This window comes from Struthio camelus, chromosome 8 (genome assembly GCF_040807025.1).
Source record: "Struthio camelus isolate bStrCam1 chromosome 8, bStrCam1.hap1, whole genome shotgun sequence".
Classification (NCBI taxonomy): Eukaryota; Metazoa; Chordata; class Aves; order Struthioniformes; family Struthionidae; genus Struthio; species Struthio camelus.
Genome location: NC_090949.1, coordinates 31769372 through 31795456, shown reverse-complemented (window position 1 = coordinate 31795456; position 26085 = coordinate 31769372). Strand labels below are relative to the sequence as shown.

The following is a 26085-nucleotide window of genomic DNA, read 5'->3' as shown; positions in this document are numbered from 1 at the left end:
CCTCCTATGATCCGTGACCGTGTTGAATTGCCTAAGTTGGAAACTGGCAACTTGCAGTTACGGTCATGTGCTACAGAAATCCAAAGGGAGAGTGTGGAACTAGATCTTCTCCAGCAAGAAAAACAGCTGGTGAAAAGTTAAGTCAACTATATCCGCAAGTAAATCCTGGAATACACTATGCAAAACAACACGTGTTCAACCAGAAATCCTCATAAGAATAAACCATTTCCTCAAACTGATCAGCTCGCTCAGATGAAGGACATTAAAATCAAATAGGAAACTTGCAGTCCAGGTACCTCTAAAAATTTTCTACTTTTCCTCGATTTCTTTATTTTCCATGATTTCAACAGGAGCTGAGAATACTCAACGTCATAAAACAGGAGAGGCTTCAAGAGAGTAAGACAGCAGGCACAGCCTCCCGACTTGAACTAAATATGGAAATTTCTCTCGATGCTTAACAGTTTTCTCCTAAGACACTGACACTTTCACTTATCTCTTTTGCTTCATTAGTCTCACTTAGTCTCTTAACATGGATGATAAACACTACCTGAAAAATTCTACTGCATATATTATACTGCATACTGTTACTCAGTCTGCTGGACACATTTTCAGAGATATTCCCACAACTGTCACACGGACGAACAACAGCAAGACAGAAACTTTACCGAAGCTCTGGAAGGCAGACATATAGTTCTTTTTATATATTCACAAGAACAATTGTTTTATCTTAAAACCTTTCTAAAATAGGCCTATACTGCAAGCTTTGGCAGTAGGAATAAAATATTATGGGATCCAGCCTTACTTTGTTTTTCTCATCCAAATATACACATTGTTCTAACAGAGGAATGGATTCATCCACAGTGGTGGTTGTTACTGCTGCTTGATGACCAAAACGCCTCATATACTGCTCCATACATGAAACTACCGCAAACATCCATCTTGTCTGATCAATAACAGCTTCTTTGGATTGGCAGAAAAGAAAAGAAGCATATACATGGTTCACTTAAAATGGAGTGACAAAGACAGCATTTGAAGGCATGTGTTCAAAACAGCCCCATATTGTTATTACAGATGGTAACAGCGAAGGAAGAGAAACAGAAGAAACAAAAGCCAGCTTTTGTGAGTTCCAGAGCAATCCCTTATGATCCTGGGTCTTGAGCAAGATGGTGTGGAAGCTTTGGAAAGGCATTCAGGGTCTCTCCCTGAATAAGGCACTGTTAACATGCTGTCTTCCATGAGCCTGGAACAGCGCCATGACAGTTTCCGTGTAATTCATTGCACATTTTGCTAAGTGTTCTCTGTATATCTATATAGATATATACACACAGAAATATATGTAATTTTCCATATGCTTTCCTGCAAAAAATTAGAAAAACAAAATCAGTTGCATAACAGCATATAGGATACAAAATATGCAAAACAATATCTGCTGACAAGTCACGTGTGCCCCAGACCAAACGAGAGATGTACTGATTTTTGAAGTTAAATATACTCTAAGTTAGTAGCTACAAATTACTTGTTTTCTCACAAAGTTTTGACATAGCACAGGCAGGAAACATTTGGCTTTCCAAGTAGCTTCTGCTCTTTTCAAGATCCAATTTTTTTTTCAGTGTGTTAGGACTACTCCTAGCACTTTCTTGGGTCGGTCTCCATGACAAAACATTGATTAGGGACAAAACTAAACATTGATTTTCAAGTCTTGAGTTCAGCTCTACAGAAGTAGAGTATAGCGTCTTGAACCTCATCATCTTTCTTGCATATAAAATACTTCTTTTAAAAGATGCATACTGTAGAGCAAATAAAAATCTATGTTCTTCAAACACTGTTCTTCCTCCATCTTTTCTTCTGCAGTTGAAAAGAGAAAGAGGTTCAAGTAGAGAGATCAAGTGGCTAGGCAGACTGGTTACGGAATACTGAGATCTTAATTTCAGGATTATCAGTTCAGAATCAAAGTCAGCAGCAAACACAATCTGTAATTGGCCAGAGGCTTTTCAGTGTATCTGGATGAAGTGAGCAACAGACCTTCACCTAGATCTATCAATAGGGCAAGCGAAAAAGCACAGGCTGCTGTGAGAACATAAGCATTGCTGTCCTGTACCGGGCATCAATCCAGCCGTACATACGGTCTCCAAATGTGATCTGAAGTAGATACTCTTTGCTTAAGAAATATGCCAAGCTCTTCACACTCCTAGCAGACCGTGATTTAAGGACTGCTTGAGAGAGAGGATGCATCTTAATGTCATGTTTAACAGACACTGATGGGCCTATTTTCTTTAATTTGTCTAATTCTTTTTAACTCATTTTTGGCCTACATGGTCCTCTGCATCAGTGAACTCCCCAGTTCATTCTTTGTTTTCCTTTTGTTTTGAACTAGCTGCTCAAAAATATCATGAAATGCCTTTTCATTCTTCTGTTATCAGAACTAGTAAATAACAGCCTCCATATTTATCAGCTATATTTGCGTAAAGGCAGAAGCCACTACAAACCACCTATCATCTCTGATAAAATACAGACATACACTGACAGTTTCCTTTAAAAGAAATATATATATATATATATATATATATATATACACACACACGCATATACATATATACATATATATATGTATGTATGTATGTATGTATGTATCTTTTTTTTCCCCCATCCTTCTGATTCTGCCATTCCTGGTCATGTTTTAGCAGAAGGTTTTGGCTCTAGGACTTGGATGCCTACTCTTTATGAGTTATCTTATACCTTCAATCATATACTTGTAAATTGAAATTATTTGCACAAGGGTCTGAGAATTGGATCCATGATTTAAATAAAGTATAGTTGTTACCTTCCATGTGATGTGCTTGTGGGAGTTCACATTTTATCTCGGTTCTTCTTCCACTTCCTCATCTTCCATTTCCTCTTCTGAATCATCCTTATTCTTTGAAGTGTTACTTAATTCCAAGTTCCCTTCAATATCCAGTACCTGTAAGTGCTTCAGGCTTTGGAAGATACGTTCCTTCAGTGCTCCAATTGCAATCTTATTAAACCTTTAAATGAACAAAAAAAGACCTTCCTGTTAAAATAAGCCTGTGTTTATATCCAGCACAGAAGTGTTTGGAGACTAGGAAGAAGCCATTGTGCAGAGCTACTCGGACTTCACACTGACTCATGCCAGGACTCTGGAAGTAGCAGCACTTCTAAAGAAAGCACCATTGCTAAAAATGCCAGCATTGATTTCTTCTCAAGTTGAAGCAAATTTTGAAACCAGGCATATGAAAAGATAATTAAATTTCAAGTGTGCCTCCAGTGTGCAAGGGTCCTGGCTGATGATAAAAAGCTGAAGCTCATAATCAATGTTCCTGCCCCCTCCCTTTTCTTTTTATTTGGACACACTGGTTTGCAACACAGACCAGAGTATTGACTCCTCTGGATGGAAAACAAAGGGAAAGATTAGCAAGCAGGCACATGCAGGGACCATACAAAGCTTGCTGACACCAGTCTGCATCATCGCAAAGGACTTTGTAGGAAAATACCGGTAAGCATTAAGTCATTCCCGCTGATTTCAGCTGATCAAACTCTCAAAAAGACTCTTTCTCTTCTCTGTCCCAGGCCCTCTTACCCATTCTATAACTGTGCACCGTAAGGAAAAAAAAAAAATCATAGTATTGGAATTCCTCCCCGACAGATTCTTTCTTTTGGCACTCTGTTTTCCCACAGAGGAAAAGAATCTGCTCCATAGCCCACATTTCAAAGTGTAACTTGCTTTTCCAGGAGATCCCATGTCATCCCTTGACACTTTAATTCTTATCACATGATACCTGAAATACTGATACAAAGTATCCCTTTAGAAACATACCCAATGCAGTAATTTTTCATCTGTTATTTTTGTTTCCAAGAATGTAAACAAACTAATTTGTAATTTAAGAACCCCTCACATTTACTGCTTGGTCCTTTACTCTTGAACATGCTTAAAATTCTATTTTAATACTCCAGTCGTATATTATTGTTTTACAGCATTACAGTGATTAATAGTCTCCCATTTCCCCTTAAGAAATACAACTTACCCTGGGTGGAGTTGCCTCCTAAATATGTTAGCAAAACAGTTTCGCAAATTTCTTTTTTCTTGTTATGTAGAAATATAGCATGTGGTTTCTGGTTTGCTTCCAAGTGTTCACTAAATTCTCATAAAAGTGAGCAGCTGGATAGACAGACTGCTCTAATTTACACCAGACATTTTAATTCTATTTTTTTGGTATGGAATCACTCCTCCAAAAAGGGATGATTCAGAACCATAGAACAACTTAGTTGCAGACAGACAAAACAAAGCCATATTTAGTTTCATGCCACAGAGTATTTGGCTTTTGAACATATCCACAGAATCAGCTTAATCAAATATTCTGTAGGGTTTTATGAATTACTTCTAAACAATATTTTCAATAATGTTCCATTAGATTACAATCGACTACATTACTGGGCCAGATTCCGGCTTCACTTCTTGTGGCGACAATCCTGAATAACTCCGCTTAAATCAGTACGTTACTTAACTTTACATTGTATGTAACCAAGGTCAGTATCTGCCACCTATAAAACATATAGTTTAACAAACAAGGTCCTCATCCAACAGATAAGAGTAGGGAGAGAAAAAATAAAACAGGAAAGCTTTCTAAGCTTAGTTATATAACTGCCATAGTTGTATACTGTTATTTGCTTCTGACAAAACCATCAAGGGAACACACACAACTTCAGTTAGTCATGCAAGTCCCATTAGTGGGGGGGGTTTTATATAATATCAAAATTCAGGTCTAACAGACACAAGCAAAGCTGAAGTCCTACAAGTGGACTGTAAACTTTTACCTCATGGCTGAATATTGGAATACGACATAATGTTGAACATTAATTTCCCAGAATTTCCAATACGCCTGCTCCATTCTAATAAGCACAGAAAAGACAGACTCTGCAAACAGAGTTCCCCTGTCTTTTCTGAGCAGATGAGCATAGTTTCATTATATATTACTACAAAAATAAGTTACTTGTTTAGAAAGTTAAGATTTTTAATACTTTTTAAGAAGTAAATTATGAAGTGGATATAGAAGAAAAATCTTGTGTGTTGAAGAAGAAACTTGAGCTTACCTGAGGTAAATTCCTTTTATGTTGGGTGTGGATTCAAAAGCACTCTCTGAAACCGTTGTGATCTTGTTGTTCTGAAGATACAGGTATTCTAGCGATTCTGGCAGGCCTGATGGGATAGAAGTTAGCTGATTGCCAGCCATGTCTAATGACTGAAAGGAAGAGACAGCAAGGGGTTAAATAAATAAATTTAAATACTAGTAGTACTGAGCATGCTCCATCACTCACAGAAAGAGATTTAAAATTAACACTGAATGAGCTTCCATAGGATGGCTGTATACGCACCCCCCAACACCTCCCCTTTGGAAGCTTACCCCATTGGTTTATATATATATATATTTTTTTTTTACACGTGTGTGTATGTCTATAAGTATGTATGTACAAGTACACGTTTGCGTATATAAGAATGTGTTCTATATACACAAACATATGTATACATGTATGTGCACCTATATATTTGCTATATATACTACATTTTAAAATATACATTGCATATATTAATTTATATTATCATGGAAATAGCTAGCAAGCAGAAAAATCAGGAGTGAAAAATCTCCAAGTTACACGTGGATATCTCTGAATAGCAGAGTTACACTTCTGCAAAATCTATGATGATTTCAGTGTTTTTGTTCTCTATATAAGCCCAGTCTGGCAAACAATTATGCAAACGCCTAGCTCTAACTGCAGATAGCCTTCCGTGATTTCCATGGAAAAAGTGCAGACCGAAGCATATGTTACGTACTGCAGAATCAGGGTCTTAGGAGATTGCTATTTGTCAAATCTCCTCCGGTGCACCAACTCGTTAACTAATTGCACAGTCAAGCCCTTAATGATAACAAAGATTCACATATACTATCACGAAAATAACTAACAAGCAGTAATATGTTTCAGAAAAATCAACAGCCAAAAACGCACCCTTAATCTAACAGAATTTTTTAAACGCGCTATTATCTTCGCCTCGTTTAATATGAGCAGGGTTTACCATGGGGCAGTTACAGCTGAAGGCCTGTTCCATCTTACGTTATTTGCACACTCGCACACGCACATCACTGAAGCACCAAACAAATGCTAAATACATCACTAAGGCCACAGAGCAGATCTACAACTGATTTAAACCAACAGCTCTACTGACTCTGTTGCTGCATCGCTGACTGTTGTTAACTGAAGGCCAAGCTCCTGCTTAGTGCCAGATAACACGAAAAGAAATGTGTGCAAAGACAAACGTCCGGATTGTCTGAAAATGCTTATACTGGAGGCCAGTGTGACATACGCTCTGTGTCCCTTATCCCTGATCTGCTCTCAGATATACAGGCTTTGTCTGCACAGTGACCTAACCATATGTGCCCTAGATGGTTGCCATATGATATAGGTAATGCCTTTTACTGCAGGAAACAGGCTGTTGCCTAAAAGGAAATGCAGACAAATCCTTCAGCCAGAGTAACAATCCTGAAAGGACGTTTTGCACAACACAAATGTGTTTGTTCCTGCCTGCCTTATGGTTTGTGTTTAACTTTCCCCAATAATTAAGCAAATGACAAGACTGCTGATTGAATCCAGACCCCCGAGCTGCTATCCAGGTGCTTTAGCCAGCTGAGCTGCTAAATCCTACAGCTTGGCCTGTCTGACTATAAGCTGATGTGGGGGCTTTGAGAATTAGAGAGTCTTTTTGTTTATGCATTCCTTCTTCTTGCTGTCTCTCTTCAGAGCTCATTTAAAAATCTTTTGGGAGATCAGCTATTTGAAAGGCATGATTTGAGTTTTAATGACAAGATCCATGAATGTTTAGCTGAAAATACTGGATACCATTAGAGTTTAGATGCAAAGATGGCTCTACATCTCCTGTAAATACCGGTACAATGGTGCACTGACATTCTGTTCAGCTGTGGGAGGTGCCCACCTCCGGCACAAATGTTTGCTAAAGCAAACACCACACCATTTCTACTCTGGAAACAGAGAGCGTAGCAATTACTTTGCAAGCCCAAAACATGAGGACCAAGTGCACCTAGTACTGGTGCTACATAAATTGGCTTAGGCAGACAGATGAGGACATCAGTATTACCAATATAATTAGAGAAGGTGATGTGTCTACCTGGAGACTGCTGAGTTCTCTCCATGCTCTTGAATAAATGGAATTTACTTTCAGTTTATTGTTGCTCAAATACAGTTCCCGCAGTTTTGTCATCCCAGACAAAGTCCCTTTTGGGATGACGCTTATCTCGTTCTCCTTCAGCTTCAGAATCTGCAAGTTCTTTGGAAAGCCGAAGGGCACTGTGTGGAGATTGTTCCCAGAAAGATCCAAGGACTTTAGCTGCCTCAGTTTACGGAAGGCCTCCCGATGGATCTGGGGACTTTTGAGCTTATTGTAGCTCAGGTTCAGCTCTTCAAGAAAGTAAGTGGTAGCAAAGTCATTCCTGTTAATCTCAGAGATCTGGTTATGAAGGATCATAAGTGTTTTCACTCGCCGGGGCAGCCCACCGGGAATCCTCTCCAGCATGTTGTTGTACAGGTGGACAGTGTGCAGCTTCTTTAAGCCCTGGAAGGCTAACGGGTGAATCCCTCGGGCTTTTAATTTGTTATTGTGGAGCAGAAGGTACTCAAGGTTCTTAATTTGGGTTAAGACATCTCTGCCAATCATCTTAATTGCATTCTTCTCCAGGTGGAGGAGTACGATGTTTCGAGGTAAACCACTTGGGATTTGTGAGAGGTTATTGCTGGACAAATCCAGATATTCAAGACTAGACAATTTCCTTGGGAAATCAGGAAAGAAAACACTCTTCATTTAGACTCCGTAAGGTGAAAAGATAATCAACTTCCCCTAGATTTTTACAATCTTTTTGACTGATGTGGACAGCAAAATAGGAAGCTCCCACACTGCCATTAAGGACTAGGCTCGTAAGCCCCACTAGCAAGAGAACCTGCTAGAGTTCACAGACATCCAAACTCTGCCACTCAGCTGAGACCCGAGATCAGTTCTACAGTCTACTGTTCTCTCGTTTGACACTACAAATAACAGCAAATGAGCAATTTAAGTGCATGAATACCAGACGAAAAGAAGAAAGAGGTGCAATGGGAGCACCATTAAAACACAGAATTTAGGTCTCAGTTTCACAGAACCATACCTTGAGCAAGAGTAATTTCTGTCTCTCTGAAAGGGTATATTTAAACTGGAAAGTAGGCCTGCTTTTGAGAGGATGAAGTATTACTCTTTGGAAAAGCAGAAATACTAATTCAGTGTCCTAGGCTAAGATCATGAACTTCTCCTGACCCTCCAGTATTACGGAAGTGAGTCAGGGCTAGATCTGCTTTGTGTAAGCTATTGAATCTGGATTGCATGGACTCAGTTGAAGCTAAAATAAATCCTCCGACCAGCCACTTATACCAACTAGATGTGGATCAGTGGTATTACATATCCCAGGGCTGAGGAGCTCTGTATTTCCTTGTATTTCAAGGCATTTTCCCAGTTTATATGAGACAGTAATCTGCATGGCATTACATAATCCACTGCAGGTGACTAGAAAGTCTTCAAGAAGTATGAGAACTAACATATTACAGACATTACTTAGTGATTACTTCAGTGCTATTCAGAGATATCCAAGCATGCTCTAAATAAGTGAATATAGTCTGTGGGTAAGGCACTTCCTTGCTGCAAGCAGAAACACTTTCCAAGCTTGGGTACATCTGAATAGCACTATTCTGCGCTGTACAGACAATCCTGGAAGAATAAAGAGTAATACCCACCACCTGTGTGGACTGTGACCAGTGCCTTAGGTATTGCCACTGAGATCAGTTCATCCAAATCTTAACAGAAACGTTATGTCCAACATTGCCTGGAGACTGACATAACAGACCTAAGGTAGACTACTAAGTGAAGTTACTGGGTGTGAAATGTGGAAGAGGAAGGTACGGCTTGATATATTTTCATCTCTGGTGATCAGAAAAGTTTACAGAATTCACAGCAAATTACAGGACAGATTACATGGGCTGGATTTTCAAGCACAACAAGGGCAATGCTCAGTGCAAGCAGAGAAACAAAGGTACCTTTTTGAAGTGCAAAGTCCCAGGCCAAATTTAGGACTGCCAAAAGCTATTTCAGCTGTACCAGTTTGCAACAAAGCTTTTGCCTCCATTCAGCAACTGGGCAGCACTATTGTATGCCCGCCTCCTCCAGCATACTTTTTTTTTTTTTTTTTTCAGTAGATACACTATATCAGAGGAGCTAGACTGACACAAATACAGCAGCAAACTACCAATCTGAGCCTCACCAGAAAGTTTCATTGTCCATTCCTTCATTAGTCAAGTAGTTATTCTGTAAATACAGCTCCCGCAGACCTGTAAGCTCACTGAAGGCTCCTTTTGGAATCTTCTCTAGCTTGTTGTTCTAGAATCACAAGAAGCACAAAGCACATTACTTGGCATGAGAGAACTTAGGACATGGGCTCTGCTTAGCTAACACCAGGCAATGAAATTTAAAAAGAGCTAGAAGTGAGATATTTCAGGGGACATTATAATTCTGCATAAGAAATAAACACAAATGGTGGACTGCCATATTAGAGCCTCTTTTTATTCCTTTCCCATGGAATCCTTGGGATAAGGAGTTAGAATTTGGCCCATTAGGAGGGTTTTATTTAGTATTCATAATCCTTTATAATTCATATTCATAATTCTTCCACCTGTGTGCAAATTTATAGTGTAATCTAGGCAACTAACTCCAGAGTTTGCTCAAAACGTCTAGATTTCATAAGCCATATTTCATCATAAAGAAGAATTAAATTGGAGGTTGGGAACCTCCCAGCCTTCCACTATTAATGATATTCCAAAATGTACAGTTCCCGCAACGTAGATTCCAAAATAACTACACTGTTTCCCTTAGTGTGGCTTTGGAGCAGGCAGCAGGCAGACATGATCAGAGTAAGAAACTAAATTCTGTTATAAACAGGAACTGTATGAGTTATAAATGATATATAAAGCACTAACACTGAATTTGCTAAACTTCCCACAGGTCAAGTATATGCAATGACATGATGGACAGACTGGACTAGATTCATGTCCGACGTAATATAAACTGGGTACCACAACAGATAGATTGGGCTTAGTGTCTGAATGAATAATGAAAGCCAAAGAGAGACCTGTCACATCTAAAGTAACTCCTTTCATCGCTTTTGGTCCACTATTTGCCATCTCCCATTTCCTCACTGTCCTGTTTTCTTCCAATAAAACACCAAATTAACATGTTTCTACTGACAGGCAATGCACTTGAAAACAGAACGCTCATTTCACTCCCCAGCTGCTTCTTTGCCCTTAACAAAACTGGTTGGGGTTGGAGGGAGGGTAAGAAGAGTTCCAATTACAAACTTCAAAGTCTGAGTCTTATTTTGGGAGACAATGACTAATACAAATGGCAATAATACTTAGGGGTTTAGTAACTTCACACTTTGGAAAGAAATTCCAGCAATTTAAAGGATGAGACCTTTTGCCTTCGCTTTTCTTCAAGCTGGAGAAGCCTGTTTTCTAAAGGACTTTCATGGGAACTAGCAGTGAAGCCTTCAAGGAAAAAGAAAGCTGGGAGGCAAAAGAGAACTGCCTAAGTCCAGGGGCTGATAACAGATTTCAGTCTACTCACGTCCAGGGAGCTGTCAACACTAGGAACAAGCAGAACCAGGATTCCCCACCGCTGCGGCGCTCTCATTGTTAAAAGGCTGAGAACTCTAGCACAGACACAATGCAAGTGTTTTTATCGAAATCATATGACGTGGAATTAAAAATGCTGGAGACTAGATAATACCACAACTTCTGCTACTGCACTATTGCTGGAGAAGTTGTAGCAGTGAAGAATCACTGATCCAGACTTTCTCTGTGTTGACAGAATTGTCAGTTCAGTAGCAAACAAAAACTACCGATGCTAGGAAACAGCAGTCTATGTGAAATGAACTACTAAGGAAAGCCAGTACTTGTCAGGTGTCAGGAAAAACACCATCACCAATGGCAGACTTTGCAAGGAGGCCAATCACTGAATGACTGTGCAAAATGATCTACCTTCTCATGCTAATGTGTCATCTCTCCAAATCAGGGTGGCATGAAAAAACTTGCACTGCCTTTGTCATGATGTGCTGCTAAATGATTACTCCTAGGAAAGAGACCAACAACGCTACCATGCAAGCATCTGCAGTACATTCCCCTGGAAACAGAGAAAAGCATTTTTTACCCTGTGAACATTTTGCTGTTTTGCAAAAACACACTACTACTAATGAACAGAACAGTAAGGACATAGGAGATCAGCTATACTGGAGAATACAGCAGCTGAGTCTTATAGTGGGCCTGGGAATGTTTCCAAGTGAACTCAAAGGGCTTGGCTGCGTACTTTGAATCCCACACAAGCACAGTACTTTGTCACAACCGTAAGAGAATACAAAACCTTGGCGTCATTACCTTTAAGTGTAATTTATAGAGTGCTGGAGGGAGATTCTTTGGAACATATTTCAGGAAATTGCTGGACATGATGAGTATCTCCACATTATTAGAGCCATTGAACATATTATCAGGTAACCCAGCATCTGAAAGTTTGTTGTTATGAAGATACACAGATCTACCGGAAGGAGAAAAAAGATGAAGTTAAATAGATAGTGAGATGGGCTTTTTTATTTACCAAGTGAAAGCCATTTAAAAACTGTATTTCAATCTTTTCTTCTTTCCTTGGGATAATTAAATTCATTTTTAAATGTGCCATTTTTTATTTAGTAAGCAATGCACCCAAACCCAAATGCCTAGCCCAAACACTCTCTGAAATTTTGGTCCATTCAAAATCCAAACCTGAATGTGGATATGAATTTCAAAACTGCCTCACGTTTACAAGAAACTGAACTCAAGTCTGGGATTGTGCAAAGCTTTGAAATCTGAATGCAGATTTCACAGTTTGAACCTAGCTTTCTGTTTAGGCAAGAGGCACAAAGAATACATTGGAGTGATGGCCTCATTCAGGAGGGACAGAATTCATATCTGATTAGTAGATACGCCCCCAAATTTGACTTCTGTTTGGAATCAAATCTGGACTTCTGGAGCCTGCAAAAATTGACCTGCAGAGTTCTTGAGGAAGGGCTGTCTCATACTTCTCCGTTCTTTTTGCTCCCATGAAAAATGGAAATACCCTGGGAGCAGTTTCTCTTCTTTCCCTAGAACTCAGGAGGGCTTAGAGCACTGCCAGGATGACGGAGCAGGTTTACTCAATCCTTAACAGTTCTGGAGGGTTTGGGTTCTAGAGAAAGATGGTCTCTTATTTTCCCTTTGCCTTTCTTATTTTTAACCTTTGATATTCACAGAAGAGTTGTTCCAATCAGATTTTTAAAAATTGGATTTCATCCCCCTTACACAAGTTCTAATTCTGTATAAGACAGCTGACCTCTGAAGTTTTTCCTGTTTTACATTGGTTTAACAGCTAAATTAATTCGTCGTCTTCTTAACAAAAGAAATTATAGGATTTTACTGACTTCTGTTACCCCTTCATTTCCTGTGTGTACCCCAGGATGCGGCAGGCAACTAAAATTCTGGGGACAGGTTAACTTTACAAAAGAGCATAGTGTCAAAGGGTGCTTTTTTAATTTGCTCTTGGATTATCTGCCAGCTGCAGAGAATACTTGGCAACAGGGTTTTGGAAGGAAGGAAGGAAAGGCTCAGTTTGGAAACAATAGTGTGATCACACGCTCCAGGAGGTAGAGAACCACACTGAAGACATTATTCACTCTTCATGGTCAGCTGTACTTTTAAATCACAAATATTTACTTTTCTGAAAATCTCACTTTCCAGCTAATCAGTCTGAGACCATGAACTCTGCTGAGGGTAAATAACCCAACTGAAACAACTGAGTTAGGATTTTATATGAGCAGTCTCAGAAATCAGCGAGTTACTGTTCTGAAGAAAATGAATGTTGCTATAGGAGAGCTTGAGAAAATCCCTTCCGAAATTGTAATGTAAAATTGGAAGGCAACAGCTTCTGTAACTCCAGTTAAGGAAGAATACATGCATAAATCTAGCCTGTGTCATAATGAGATATTGCCAGAAATAAGTGATTGACTCAGCCTTTTCAGTCATCAAGAGCCTTCGAAACTAAAGGCCCAATAAGCACAGAGCAGCCTCAACTCTCAACTAATTCAATGGGAACTGGGAGTTCCTCAGTTCATCACATGACCGGGCTCTAAGAGTTCAACTAGGCCAGCTATTGTTAAGTGCTTCCAAACATGGAAGGGTAAATTGCTCCCAACGGTTTGAGATGTCTTTGCGGGATTCAGATAGTGAATGAAAAGCTCAGTTAGCTATAGTGCCCATATGCGTCTTTGGAAAAGGTCATATCTCACAGGAGGTGTGCCTGCGCGCAGCTGACTTTGAGGTGGGCCATAGCTGCACTGGATCCATCTGAGAAAAATCAGAACTTAAAACCAGCAGAGAGGTCTTTGAAACCAGTTCTGAGAGGATGACGCACATGCAAAAGGAGGTATCTATGCCTGACTTCAATATCGTTGAGTAATACGCAGCTGTATTGGGTCCTGTACTCTCAATTTGATTCTAACTTTTTTAATGAACAGACTATAACAAAATTGGGCATTTCTAAACAGTTAATAACCATTTTGAGATATCAAAGCTGTTCTTTGCAACTCGTAACTGATATACAAATAAAACGGAGACAAATTTAGTTTTTATCTATGTAAAAGTGTCTGGCAGCTAGTAAAAGCCCTTGGAACGTGTCCTTCTGAGAGCTGATTTGGTATGTCATGCTGAGATTAAGAAATAGTCAGCTTCTTTCCAAAAACTGTCAGTAGCCCCTCAGATGGTTTATCCAGATAGTTTCTTATCACTCACCAACTGCCTCTAAGCAGTGGCAGAACACTGTTCTCATTTCACTTCCCAATCCCTTACCTCAAGTTTGGTTTCTGTCCAAATGTGAGCCCATATATCTTAGTGAGATAATTGGCTGCAAAATCTGCACTGATCAAGGTGTGTGGTAGGAATCTCGGAGCCACTGTAAGCTGAAAAACAAATACATGGGGGAATTCCAATTAAATGCAACAAATGTTTTAACCAAGTATTAGGCCAGCAACAAAACACTTGCAAATCTATTTCCTCTCAACAGGCAACAGTAAATGAAAAAGAATGCAGATTGCATGAACAAAAACAAATGGTCCTCACTCACTAATCTCTCCAGGAAGGAGCTAGACTTTTGCTCCAAAATATCTGGATGTTTGTTTTTACTGGAAGAGTCTTTTTGGTGGAAGAAATCAAGAGATTGTTATTCAGAGAGGAACAATAACAAGCAATGTATTTGCTAATTCCTCAAACTACTATGCCAAAAAATCTGACCCACCTCACACTGGCTATTATTTAGTCTCATATGAAAGTATGTTGGTTGCGAGGGGAGGCGTCACTTTGTATGTTTGTTACAATATTGCCCGCATTTATAATGATCTCTTCAACAGAGGATCGAGGTTCCCAAAGAGCCAATGTTTTTGAGCCAAATTATGGAATATCAAATGGGACATAAAAGCAAATACCTATTGTGCAGTGATACTTTTTGTTTATTAAACGAGTGGTGTATCAGAAACGAAAGACAGAAAGGTCCCGTTTCCAAAACGTTTTAGCCAAAAAGAGGTATAGGGTTTGACACTGTTTATTCTTGGCCTATTGCTGTTTTCATCAGAGATCTTGAACAAATAATGTGAGGAATGTCTGCATCTGAATAAAAATTGGTGGAATGAAAACTAATGATTAAAAAAGTTCAGTTTTACAGAGCAACCAGATACTACAATAGCTAGGTTCACTGAGTGCCAGCTAATAGCTAAGTCATTTATCCAGAAACCAGGAATATAGGTCACACTTACAGGCTGGAGGACAGTTTTCTGGAAAGTATAAACTCAGAAGAAGATTCATGCATCAAGATTAACTACTGGGACACAAATTCTTAACATGATGCTGTGGTAAACACAGTCCTTGCGCACATAAGCGGAAGACTACTGAATTGCCATAGGCAGCTGCTATTACCATGGTTATAGGTGTTAACTACAGTATTAGCGAGACCATCGCTATAATATTTTATGTACACTCTTCTAGGGAGATACTGAATTCTTTGTCATCTGAAGCTCCGAGATCAGGACTGGAACTCTGGGTTATGGAAGGGATCTGCCTTCTAGCTTGAAATTCCTTCAATCTCTGAAGCTCCTCAGAGGATTTGGTCTTTAGAGCAAGACCCACATGATTTTTCAAATTGTTATAAAAACAAAACAGCAAATGGTTACTAAAAATAGTGTAAAACTAAAAATATTTAAAAGATGAATAACATGTGAGAGAATAGGTACTTTGTTGGAGAGCTCCCTAACCCAAGCCTTAAACTACATATTTACCTAAAGGATGCCTAGATTTCTTTCTGCTAGTTTGTCAAGTGTGCATTGATGTACTGTATCCCTCAATATGTAACTTCCTGGATTTGTAATACAGTTCTATTTTTTTTTAAAGTTGAAAATACATTATTCATTATTTTTCATTCTCACCTATGCCAAAACCTCCAGCTTCAAGCTGTTTGAAATGTTTAACAGGCACAAATACAAACAAAAAGATCTTTCCCACAAATCAGTCACTGATACTAGTATTTCCAGATATTATGTAAGCAGTGAAAATTAGAGGCATTCTACATATTACCATAGTTGCCACAGATCTGCCATTGGCTTAACTGGTATTCTCTCACGTCCTGACCTGAGATATATGATCTCATGGAAGTGGATAAAGGTACTTATCTCTGACTACAAACTTCTGACAACACCTCAGGAAGAAATAGCCTCTGCCATGACATAATACTGAGAAATCAGACACAGGACAGAGTTAATCACTTTCATACACAGTGGCACATTAAAGCTTTTCTCCTGGAATACGCGGTCTATTGAGTCATAGCTTTTACAGAAATCAAAGGGCATGGCTCAGATATGTGAAATGTGAGAGACCTGAGCCACAAGAAAGCCAAGAAAGAGAGAAATTTCGGCCAGGAAGAGTTTTCAGTTGCTCAGGACTTTGCTCTGGCATTTCAGCACTTAGTCATAAGACTGATAGTTGTATAATTGCTTGCTTCAACTTCTGGGGACTTGTGTGTTGCTGTACGAGGAAGATTTCAGGACTTTCAATCTGATATTCCTTTCTCAGATTGTTCCATAGCACAAGGAAGGTAGAAAGACAGAATCAATCCATCAGTTAAACTAGTCTCAATGTCAGGATTTTCATTTGTGAGCTTTTATAACTAAAGAATATAAAACAGCATTCATTCAAGAAGGTGGCTGAAAAACATAAGGATTTATATGCTTGTTCCAGCAGTTCAGAAACATGCCTAACTTTAGGTGATCTACCTTTCCCTCACTCTTCTGCCTCTTTGGCATGAACTGGCACTAGAAAAACATGATGGCTCCCAAAGGCTGTGGAGAAATTTATCTATTCTTTGTTAAGTTCAATTTTGTCCACCTTAAGAAGCCTGTCAAAAAAAATTTCAAAAAAAAGCAGGGCAATTCTGAACGGAGGTCCTGCTTCCTAGAAATGGAAGTGGGTTAGCTGAAGGAACCTTCTTTCTCTGTCCTTTTTCTCTCCGACACGAGAGATTTAGATACGGCTTTTTCTAAACGGGAACATCTGGAACACACCTGGAATATAGACCTAATGCAGGAGTCTGATTTATCTAACAGCACATGTGACTTTGTTGCATTTGTTCCTACAAACAGTACTGAAGTTAACAAATGTCTTGCTGCCTTTCCTGCAGCACATAAAGGACGGAGAGGATGATGAATACACTACTTTGAGGTAGTCTCCATGATACTGAACAACTGATCACCACTGGTTGACTGCTTGCAGAATTAATGCTAGATTGTTGCAGTTGTGAGCAAAAATAAAAGCTGAATGAGAAGCTTCCTCTAGTATACTGCCTAATAAACAGCAATCTGCTTCTCTTCAGCTACAATTTCCTTGTAGCCTTATTGCTGGATCCTCCTTTTCTTCGTACAGCAGAAATTGTTTCTCCATTGTTAATGAATAAATTAAGCAATGAACTTACAAGGATTCTACAGAATTTATTTGTTTTCTTGTTTATCACAACCTTTGGCATAAACAGAAGTACTGGATCCACTGAAACCTATATTACTATGGGAATCCTTGGAAACGTAGACACTTCCATCACCAAGATCATCAGCTTATTGTAAATAATGACAGCCCAGATCTGCTCTACAGCTTGGCAGGAGAGATTTTTGTTATTAACAAGGCTTCCTGTAGATACTGCACAATGTGTGACTGATGCATATTAAGAGAGTGCTTTGAGAAGTTAAAAAGGAAACTAGAGTATCAGTTACTTGCATAAAATGGTTGTTACTCATGCAGTACAGCAGGTTTTTAGTTTGTTATGATATCTTCTGTTTTCTAACCAACTATGCTAGTTTAATGAAAGACAGTTTAGCTGCATGTGATGGGATCACAACTGAGGATAAAGCAGCATCAAATGATCCATAAAACAAAGAGCAAACTACCAGCAAATCCCTGCCCTCCTCCAGACACCAATTACTTGATCGGCAGTGTTTCCCACTTCAGAGTGGATGCAGTTTGAAGCCAATCTGGTTTGTCCTGGCTTCTTATTTATGAAGAAACGTGTTATTTTTGTGGGTCCATAACTCCTCACTATAACTAGTTCTGACACTTGCTGATGCTTGCATTTTCATTTGGGATCTTATTCTCTCTAAGTAAAGCCAGAAAAACCAAACATTTTGTTTTGTCACACAGGGAAAACTGGAGTGTAAAGTTCTGGAATATTAGTCACAGTCTGGCTTGTTCTGTTTTATGGAGTTCTTAACTGCCAAGACTGTTATATGGAAATGGTGCTTGAAAGAGAGAAAAGAACACAATGTTACTGTACTGAGGAATGGGTTCTATTCTCAATCACTCCATATGGAAATCCATAGAGAGATTCTGGATATGTCTTGGCCTGACTGAAACCTGAACGTGGCCGCATGTGTGTAAATGAAACGTCAAAGGGTAACAGATTTTAATAGGATAATAGCATATATAGACAGACATGCAAATATATATATATATACAGAGAGAGGGAGAGGGAGAGACAAAGAGATGCAGGGTTTCTGTATAAAAAGAAGCTCTGCCTGACATTTTAACTTCTGTTTTGCTGTGGCATGACAGTTCCTTCTGTAGCAAAAATTTGTGGGGAATCACTGGGAAAAATGAATGCCAATGGGAACCACCCAGGTGCAAGGACATGTGAGAAGATATTTCCTTCCCCAGTCTAGGCAGAAAAGCTGTGCTTCTGTCAGGACATCCGACCTGGGTCATTAATAGGAAAGCACCTGGGATGTTCTACATTTAAGAAACAGCTCTTATCACTCCAGCTAAAAGAATAAGTTTACTACCTGCTCAGTTTCACTTTGTGCGGGTATCCATCCAACATACCTAATGAGAACAGGAGCCGGGGAAGCGCGGATGATGTTTTGCAGTTCTCAATGGCTCAAGCACAGATATTAGGATGTGTTTGTTCACAGATTTCTCAACACAGACTCATCAGATGAGATATGCACCACGGCACACCATTACCCACAGCTTATTTGCATACAGGCAGCTGTCAACTCTGCGTGCAGCTGATCCAAAGCTGTGGTAATTTATGAATGCAGGGGCTCTCTGCAGCTCCCTACTCACATGTAGGAAAGTTTTCATCAGTTGCGCAAAGACAGAAGTGTTAAAAACATACTGGCATGTTTTGCCAGCATGCAAAACAGATCTCCATTTTGATTTAGCTGTTCCTACCTCCTCCTCACCTGGCAATGAGCTCTTAAAACACCTTTGAACTCCTAAAATACCACATCCATGAAAAGAACACTCCCTAATTTTTCAGCATACTAACTGATTGTATTGACCTTAAATGAACCTTCATTAGACTTTGGCACAATGTTACTTATGTAGGATACACAGTTTTAAAGAATTCAAGATCCTCTTGTTTAAGTTTCAGAATCCAATCAGAAAAGAACTCTGAAAGCCTTGTGAGCCTCTTACCTTATTGTTTGCCAGGTACAGGTAATTCAGGTTCTCCAGATGTTCAAACGCTTCTTCTGGCAGCCCTTAAAAAACAAGAATAATTCTAATCAGTGACACTAGCACTGCCTGTCTGAGTGAGAATATCACGGGGTAGTTTTATTTCTCAGATAATATTTTTAATGTAAGATTTAAATATTTTCCAGTGGCACTAAAACAACTTGACTCTGGCTGGCTGTTTAGGGTGGTTTTTTTTTTTTTTTTTTTTTTTTTTTTTACTAACACAGATAGACGATTAAAGAGCTACGGAAGACCATTAAAAATTCTAAGCAAACAAGGCTTGTGACAAGGGTCAGGTACAGAGCCATGCAGACTTGCTGTGGGGCTAATTATCAGTGCTCACAGCAACCACGCTATCTGAGAAGTTTCTTTGATTATTTTCTCCTGAATCTGCAGATAATTTTTCTTGGCAGGACATAATCTTGGTCGCTGTTTAATGATCAGCTCAATTTGATCTGTGACCATGATGCTGCCAAAGGGACAACTCTGCCCTACTCCCGCCAGTAGCTGCACGTCCTGACCCCTCTCTTGTCCTGTTCCCTCCCAGTCAGTATGGCCATGCAGTAACCAGCTCAGAGCTAACCCTCCCCTGGTAAGTATTAGTTTTCAGCTAAATCGCTCCACGTACAGCTAATCAAACAAGTACTATTGCTGGCCCAAGGAAAAGGATACAAATGACATTTTCACCTGGCACTTAGACTATCTTAACTCAACAATGAAACTACATCCCAAGTCACAGTATATTTGAAACTCAGGGCTGCACTGAAGGTTGTAAAACAATCATCACTAAGTCCAAAAGGAAACAAGGTCAGGGCTGAATCTATTAAGCTCAGTTTTCTTTGTGCTAAGTATGAGTGATACATATGTGTTGTGTCCTACACACAACGTGCCCACATTCTCAATAAAGGCTTTCTCTGTCATTGATATAAGGATAGCAAGAGCATTCAGAGCATCTGGATAACACACAAATTAACTGCAATTACATATTTTATATTGCATCTCCTGCTCTCTGGCTGTTTAATTCCTCTTTTTCTTCTGCTTTCCTTACTAATTAGTTGTCAAGTTCCTCTCTTAGGCATATGACTTAGCAAAACCTGCCAACAGAAATCAAAACAGTTTTAGAAAAGGGCAGAAGTTGCCTTATTTGTAATAATAGATTATTTGGATTTAGAGTAAATTCAACAAGTACTGAACTGGATTAAACTGAACAAACCAATAGACTGGACTGAACAAACCAAATGGATTAAGAAATAAGGTCAGTCAGAAGGAAATCATTTCTGGTTCCCAAGTGCATTGCACTGATGTGCCTCAGGGACTGGAGGGAGTTTCCTGGATGTGAAGCTCTCACGCCACAGTACACAGTGCTGCTGCCAGGTCTCCTCCACTGGTTCAGTAAAGCTGCATTCTTATACACTGAGTATTACGTTTCAGATGATAAAGTGCCTCCATGATCTGTATAACGGCCAAAGGAGTGATGCTTATAGCCAACTGCTGCAGTCAGGTCAACCCACTACTCTTCACAGCTTTCTTTAGCAGCTGACACTTGGCTTACTGCATAAGATGGTGTTGCTGCAGGGAATGGTGCTGAGGCAATGGCTCTGCACGCTCATGACTTTTCCAGCTTACCTTTTGAAGTAAGCCTGTTGTTTTGCAGATTGAGAGTTTCTAGTCTGTGAAGACGAGCAAGCTCCTCTGGAAAGATTTCTTCTATCTGGTTATTCTAAGAAAAGGGAGAGTATTAATCATCAGTAAAATAATCCAAGTAGGATCCCAATAAAAGCCAGACCATGAACTCCAAGAAAATTTGGAACTGGACCCACAATGTCAAATCATTGTCAACAGCCTTCTCTCTGTAACGAGCCAAAACTCAGATCTCAAACCCAGTAACATTTTAAGGCCTGAAGCAAGCTCCGCAGCTTGTGCTCCTCTCTAGAAGTATCCAGCTGGTGCACTGGTAGCATGCAAAGAGTGTGATCATGCCTGGCAAGGCTTATAATCCATCTGCCAAAGCCAAACTTTGAAGCTGCAGCAAAGCATTTGCTACAAGGTGGGCACTGTGGAGGTCCAGGTTCACTGCTTCTGTTATTTTGGGGGGGGGGGGGGTGAGGGCACTGTTGGATGCGTGTTAGAAATAAAAGAATTTCTGTCCCACTGCAAACTTGTCCTGGGCAGGGAGCGTCAAACCGGGTTTGCTTTCACTGTCAAGAGGTTTGTATTAATGCCATCATCTGGACCATTAATGAGTGATTCTAGCACTTGAGCATCCAGAGCCTTCAGCCAAGTCAGGGACCCCCATGCTGGAAGCCCAACAGGACACAAGAAGCGACAGCTGCTGCTCCAAAGTAGCTTCCCGGCATTGAGCAGGAAAGGGGGGGGGCTGCAGCTCGCACACGCCTGGGACACAGCTGCTGAGCGAGGTGCCAACTGCCACCACAACTTTTCCGAGGGGATCCGGTGAGCTTGGGACCGGCTGTCTGAAGGCAGCAGCCCATCACACAGCCTTAAGGCCCTGCCTTTGGGCACCTACGTTTAGGTCTGCAGTGGATGGCGACAACCGGCGTTACTGCTGCTCGTTGCAGCGTCCACGTGCGGCAGGGCAAGGGCTAGGGGGAGACGGGGCATCGAGGCCCAGGCTTCGGGTCTGTATTTGGACTCTGCAGTATTTTTACTAACGTGTAGTGCTGCCTGAAAACCGCTTACCCGTGAACGAAGTAATTTAGCCTGCGCTCTCTTTGAAGAGACCTCAAAATGAGAAGCCTCCACGGGAAAAAAGCAACTATCACTTGGGGCAAAAATTCTTCTCTCAGGGCTGGAGGAAGAAACACGGAGCAAACGCTCTGATCCTTTTTTCCCCCCTTCCCTCCCTGGATTTGCGGGGGGAAGGACGACAGTGGAGGTTCACCTCGCGCCCGGGGCCAAGCGCCCCGGTGAGGGGCTGTGCCGACAGAGGCGCTGGGCAGGCCCCGCCGTTACCTGCAGCGACAGGTGGTTGGTCAGCTCGGGCAGGCGGAGGGGGAATTCCTTGAGGTCGATGCCGCCGCAGTCTACGACGCCTTCCTGGCTGCAGCCGCAGTCCCGGGGGCAGCCGGCGGCGGTAGGTTGCTGCTGCTGCTGCCGCCGCCGCCGCTCAGCGGCACCGTCGGGGAACTCGTTGGTGCCAGGCGGCTGGGGACGGGCGGCGGCGCAGGCCAGCGCCAGCAGCCCCAGTGCCAGCAGGGCCCGGCCGCCGCCGGGCATCGGCCCTGGAAGCCAAGAGCAGAGGTGCAGGGTCAGCGCCTGCCGTGAAGCTGCCGCCACTGCGGGGAGCGGGTGCCTGACGGGACCTGGCCGCTCAGCCATTTCCTGCGCCCCCCCATGGGGCTGTGGCACAGCATCCCGCCCTGCCATCCGCCTCCCGCCCGGGCCGAGGCGGCCGCTGGCGGCGGGGGGTCCCTGGCTGCCGGGGATCCGCCAGCGGGGCCTCGGCCTGGCGGCGGCTCTCAGCCATCCCCGATCCCTCCAGTAACGTGCCACGCAGTTTTGCACGTGGAAGTGGCTCCTCTCCTTAACGTAAACGAGGCGTGCTGGGAAGCGGCGGCTCGGCCCATCCCGTCCCGGTGGGATGCCTGGCGGAGGGGCTGTCTCGTGCGCGCCGAACAATAACACAGCCTTGGAGCTACCGAAAATAATATGCATATGGGCTTCCTATTGATTTTGGCTGGTGCTGATGTGAAGCCTTAAAGCCTTGGCTTGCGTTCAGCTTTTATCTTTCTGGCAGCAAGTTAAAATAACGCAAACAGAAGTTGGATATCTACCGGATCAGCCAGCTGGCCCCGATCCAGCCCTTTTTGTCTCATTCGCTGCCCTTCTCAGGTTTCATATATAGCGATCTGCAGTAAGAGCTGGTTAAAAATGGGTTGTCTTTGACTCTTTCCCTCGTTCCTACTCTTTGCGAAGCGTTCAACAGACTCAGCCTCCATCCTCCAAAGCGGAGCAAGTCCTCAGAAGTTCTTATTTAGGCTGATCTTTTAAGGTCACAAACCACAATGGATTCTTGACCTGAATATGAAATAAACGCTCATTCTCCTCTGCCAATCCAGGCTGCTGCTTCGCCTCAGAAACGAGAATGTCTCAGAGCCAGGCCGGCAGCCATCCGAGCTGGCACGGCTCCGTTTATGCCCATGATGGAGCTTTGCACTGACTGAGACTCCCTCTCTCTGGGGCTCTCACAGACGCTGAGCGCGTGGGAAGCATTGGGCAGATCCTGCTCTCAGTCACAGTCATGAAAGTTTTAAATAATTTCTTTAAATGCTGGCTTGAAGAAATGGGAGGAGGTACACGATGGGACAGAGCACTGGCCTGACACATGAGCGGGGTTGCTTCAGCTCTGGACTTTGCTACCAGCACGCTGGGTGATTTTAAGCGTTTCACGTTGTTTGCTTGAGATCCCTCCCCCCTGCTCCACTATCCCACAGTTTCCATCCTGTAAAAGCTGAACATAATGAAATTAATCTCCTTTATAAAACATTCCAGAGATTAGGTGGTCTGCCTTATATGGCAGCTAGATATTAACAGTAAGATCAAAATTGGCCATATAATATGCCAACAGTGGATCAGTAAAATCCTCAGTATTTGGTGACCTAATCTCAGAAAGCATTTCAGAAATCTTACAGAAAATAGTCTCAGCAAATAATCTCAAGAAGTATGATTATCAAGTATCTGACGAAATATTTTGCCCATCAGTTTATTCTTTATAGATACTGACCAACAAAACAAAAAAAAGAAAAAACTTCTTTTATACATGGGTCAAAAACAGCCTGCTGCAACACTACCAACACCATTCCAAGAGTACCCAGTCAATCAAGGTTAATATTGGTCTCTATAGACTTGTGGCACGCTGACTTCTCCAGAAATATAACTGTGAAAAGATGTTAAAAAAATTAGCATGAAATACTGCACCTACTACACACTAAAATTTGAGAGGCAATCTCACCCTGCTGTCATCAGTACGCATGCTTCTGCTACGCCTTTGAAGTGACTGCTGTTCTGGTGCCACAGGGAGACACTTTGGATAAGGAAACATCTGCTTGCATCTGGAGTGCAGGCAGTAAAACCAGCCATGATTTTGATTTTCGTTTAGTTCAAAGCATGTCTGAAGTAACTCACTCCATTTAAACTCATTCCCATGGGCCTGATCCAAAGCCTTATTAAAAAAGGCTTATTAAAGCACTAGCTCAAAACCCCCGAGAAAGCTTCCCCTCCCCTTGCCAGCAGTGGACTTTGGATCAGGCCCTATAACCTGAAGACTGAAGCTACACGGAAAGCCAGTTCAGGGGTTTCTGTGGTTGCATCTTTCTGAGTCCAGACAGATGCACCAATGACTCCTGCACTTTGCTGCCACACAGCACCAGAAGCAGCATGCTGCAAAAGGCACAGTCTCAAGAAGCAAGCTGAAGTTTCAGGAGTTATTATACGCTTCTCAGTGATTACAATAACTTCGGCAAACAACAGAATCACGTTCAAAATATCTTTGTACCTACTGTTCTCCACACATACATTCTCACAGCGCACACACACACAACTGGGAAAACATCATCTCCTACAATATGAGCAGGTTAAGTGAATTTGTTCACTTTAATTTAATATCCTTTCTAACAGCTGCAGCTGAAAGGCAGGCTGCTGGATGTTGTCCGACAGCCCAGCTTTAAAAAAAAAATAAATCGCTGAAAAACTCACCTTTGTTGACAGAAATCAGATGACTGGAGAAGAACATTTCTCTTGCCCCCACAGGCTCCCTCAGCTCATGCCATGTCCGTTACATGCGCTGAGCTCAGACTGAGACTCCTCTTTCCAAGCCAGATCCTTTCCAGATGTGAACAGCAGAATTAGAGAGAGTAACAGGCAACCCTCTACCAACGAGAGTTTCCTGCACTTTCCAGTGAAATCGGAGAGGAATTTTCCAAAGTCACCATATGGGAAAATGTGAGTAGGAAAGAGGAAGCAGCTATAGTCTGAATATAAAGACTTGGGCAAAAAACAAATCTCCCATTGCTTTTTGTCAACACACTTTGCAAGATCCACAAGAGATGCCAGAAGAAAGCATGCTGGAACTGACAGCAGAGAAGCAGAAGCTGTGTGTGCACTGCAGGAGAGTGGAGCTGCACTAGCGGTTACTAGAGCTTTAATTTAAGCTGCCTTCTAGACAAAAATCCGAATTCCATGTGAGAATGTCCCCCCTTCCCCATGGGCCTGGTTCAAATTAGCAAGGAACAGATAAATCAGCAATTTTCCCCGTATCTCATCTCCCTCCCCTTTAACTCCCCCCTTGACTTTCAATCCGTCAGCTGATCTTCAGGGATCAGGGTTAGATAGGCTGTGAAACAACAAGTGTCTTAGAGGCAAAGTCCCAACATTTGACATAATACCCCATCTCCACAGTCTCTTTTACATCCTCTAAGCTCTGTTATCACAGCACTAAACACGCATGCGCACACACACAGAGTTCTGGTCATGTTAGGACCAGAAACCTGGCATTTCAGGTCTCTCTTTTATTAAAAAAAAAAAGAGGAATTTACTGTTCATAACAGAGCATGCTCCAAGTGCAGCAATATTTCTACGAAAGAAGCACAGTTTTTTGTCACTGACAGCAGAGTTATTTTATAACTACAAAGCCACCTGTTTTGCAAATGCCCTGCAAACATGCCATACAATACCTCCACAAAATCTGCAGAGGATCTGTCCTCAGCAAGAGCTTGCTGTATTCCAAAAAAGAGACACCGATTCTTTCCTCCCAACTCCAGCTGAACTAAAGTCTAAAGCAATTAAGTCGTTTCCTCCCTCTCTTCTTCCACGCTCCTATCAACTGGAACAGATCCCTCTCTGTGCCACGTGTAACTTTCAAAAGTC

At 41.5% G+C, this 26085-nt stretch overlaps 1 protein-coding gene across 3 annotated transcripts; it reads right to left on the bottom strand.

Annotated features, from left to right (window-relative positions):
• Positions 1–678: 678 nt before the first annotated feature.
• PODN (podocan) lies at positions 679–26085 on the bottom strand. 3 transcript variants are annotated; one of them, XM_068953177.1, is made up of 12 exons: positions 25893–26085; positions 24916–25041; positions 22174–22442; positions 20827–20920; positions 19162–19226; positions 14008–14117; positions 11530–11686; positions 9366–9481; positions 7193–7850; positions 5107–5255; positions 2822–3023; positions 679–1356 (listed from the first exon to the last, which is right to left on the bottom strand). In XM_068953177.1, the coding sequence occupies exons 2-11, from the start codon at positions 24950–24952 to the stop codon at positions 2855–2857; spliced, it is 1824 nt and encodes a 607-aa protein (XP_068809278.1). In that variant the 5' UTR covers positions 24953–25041; positions 25893–26085; the 3' UTR covers positions 679–1356; positions 2822–2854. The 3 variants fall into 3 exon arrangements, with proteins under 3 accessions (XP_068809278.1, XP_068809277.1, XP_068809276.1); XM_068953176.1 differs by lacking the exon at positions 25893–26085 and having other exon boundaries at positions 24916–25532; XM_068953175.1 differs by lacking the exons at positions 24916–25041; positions 25893–26085 and having other exon boundaries at positions 22174–22999.

Coding starts and splice junctions, on each gene's coding strand:
- PODN (XM_068953175.1), bottom strand. CDS start 22,875: ATGCATATTATTTTCGGTAGCTCCAAGGCTGTGTTATTGTTCGGCGCG. Junction 7,851..9,365: donor ATGGACAATGAAACTTTCTG/GTGAGGCTCAGA, acceptor TGATTTCCCAAG/GAAATTGTCTAGTCTTGAAT. Junction 5,256..7,192: donor GAGAACTCAGCAGTCTCCAG/GTAGACACATCA, acceptor TCTTCCTTTCAG/TCATTAGACATGGCTGGCAA.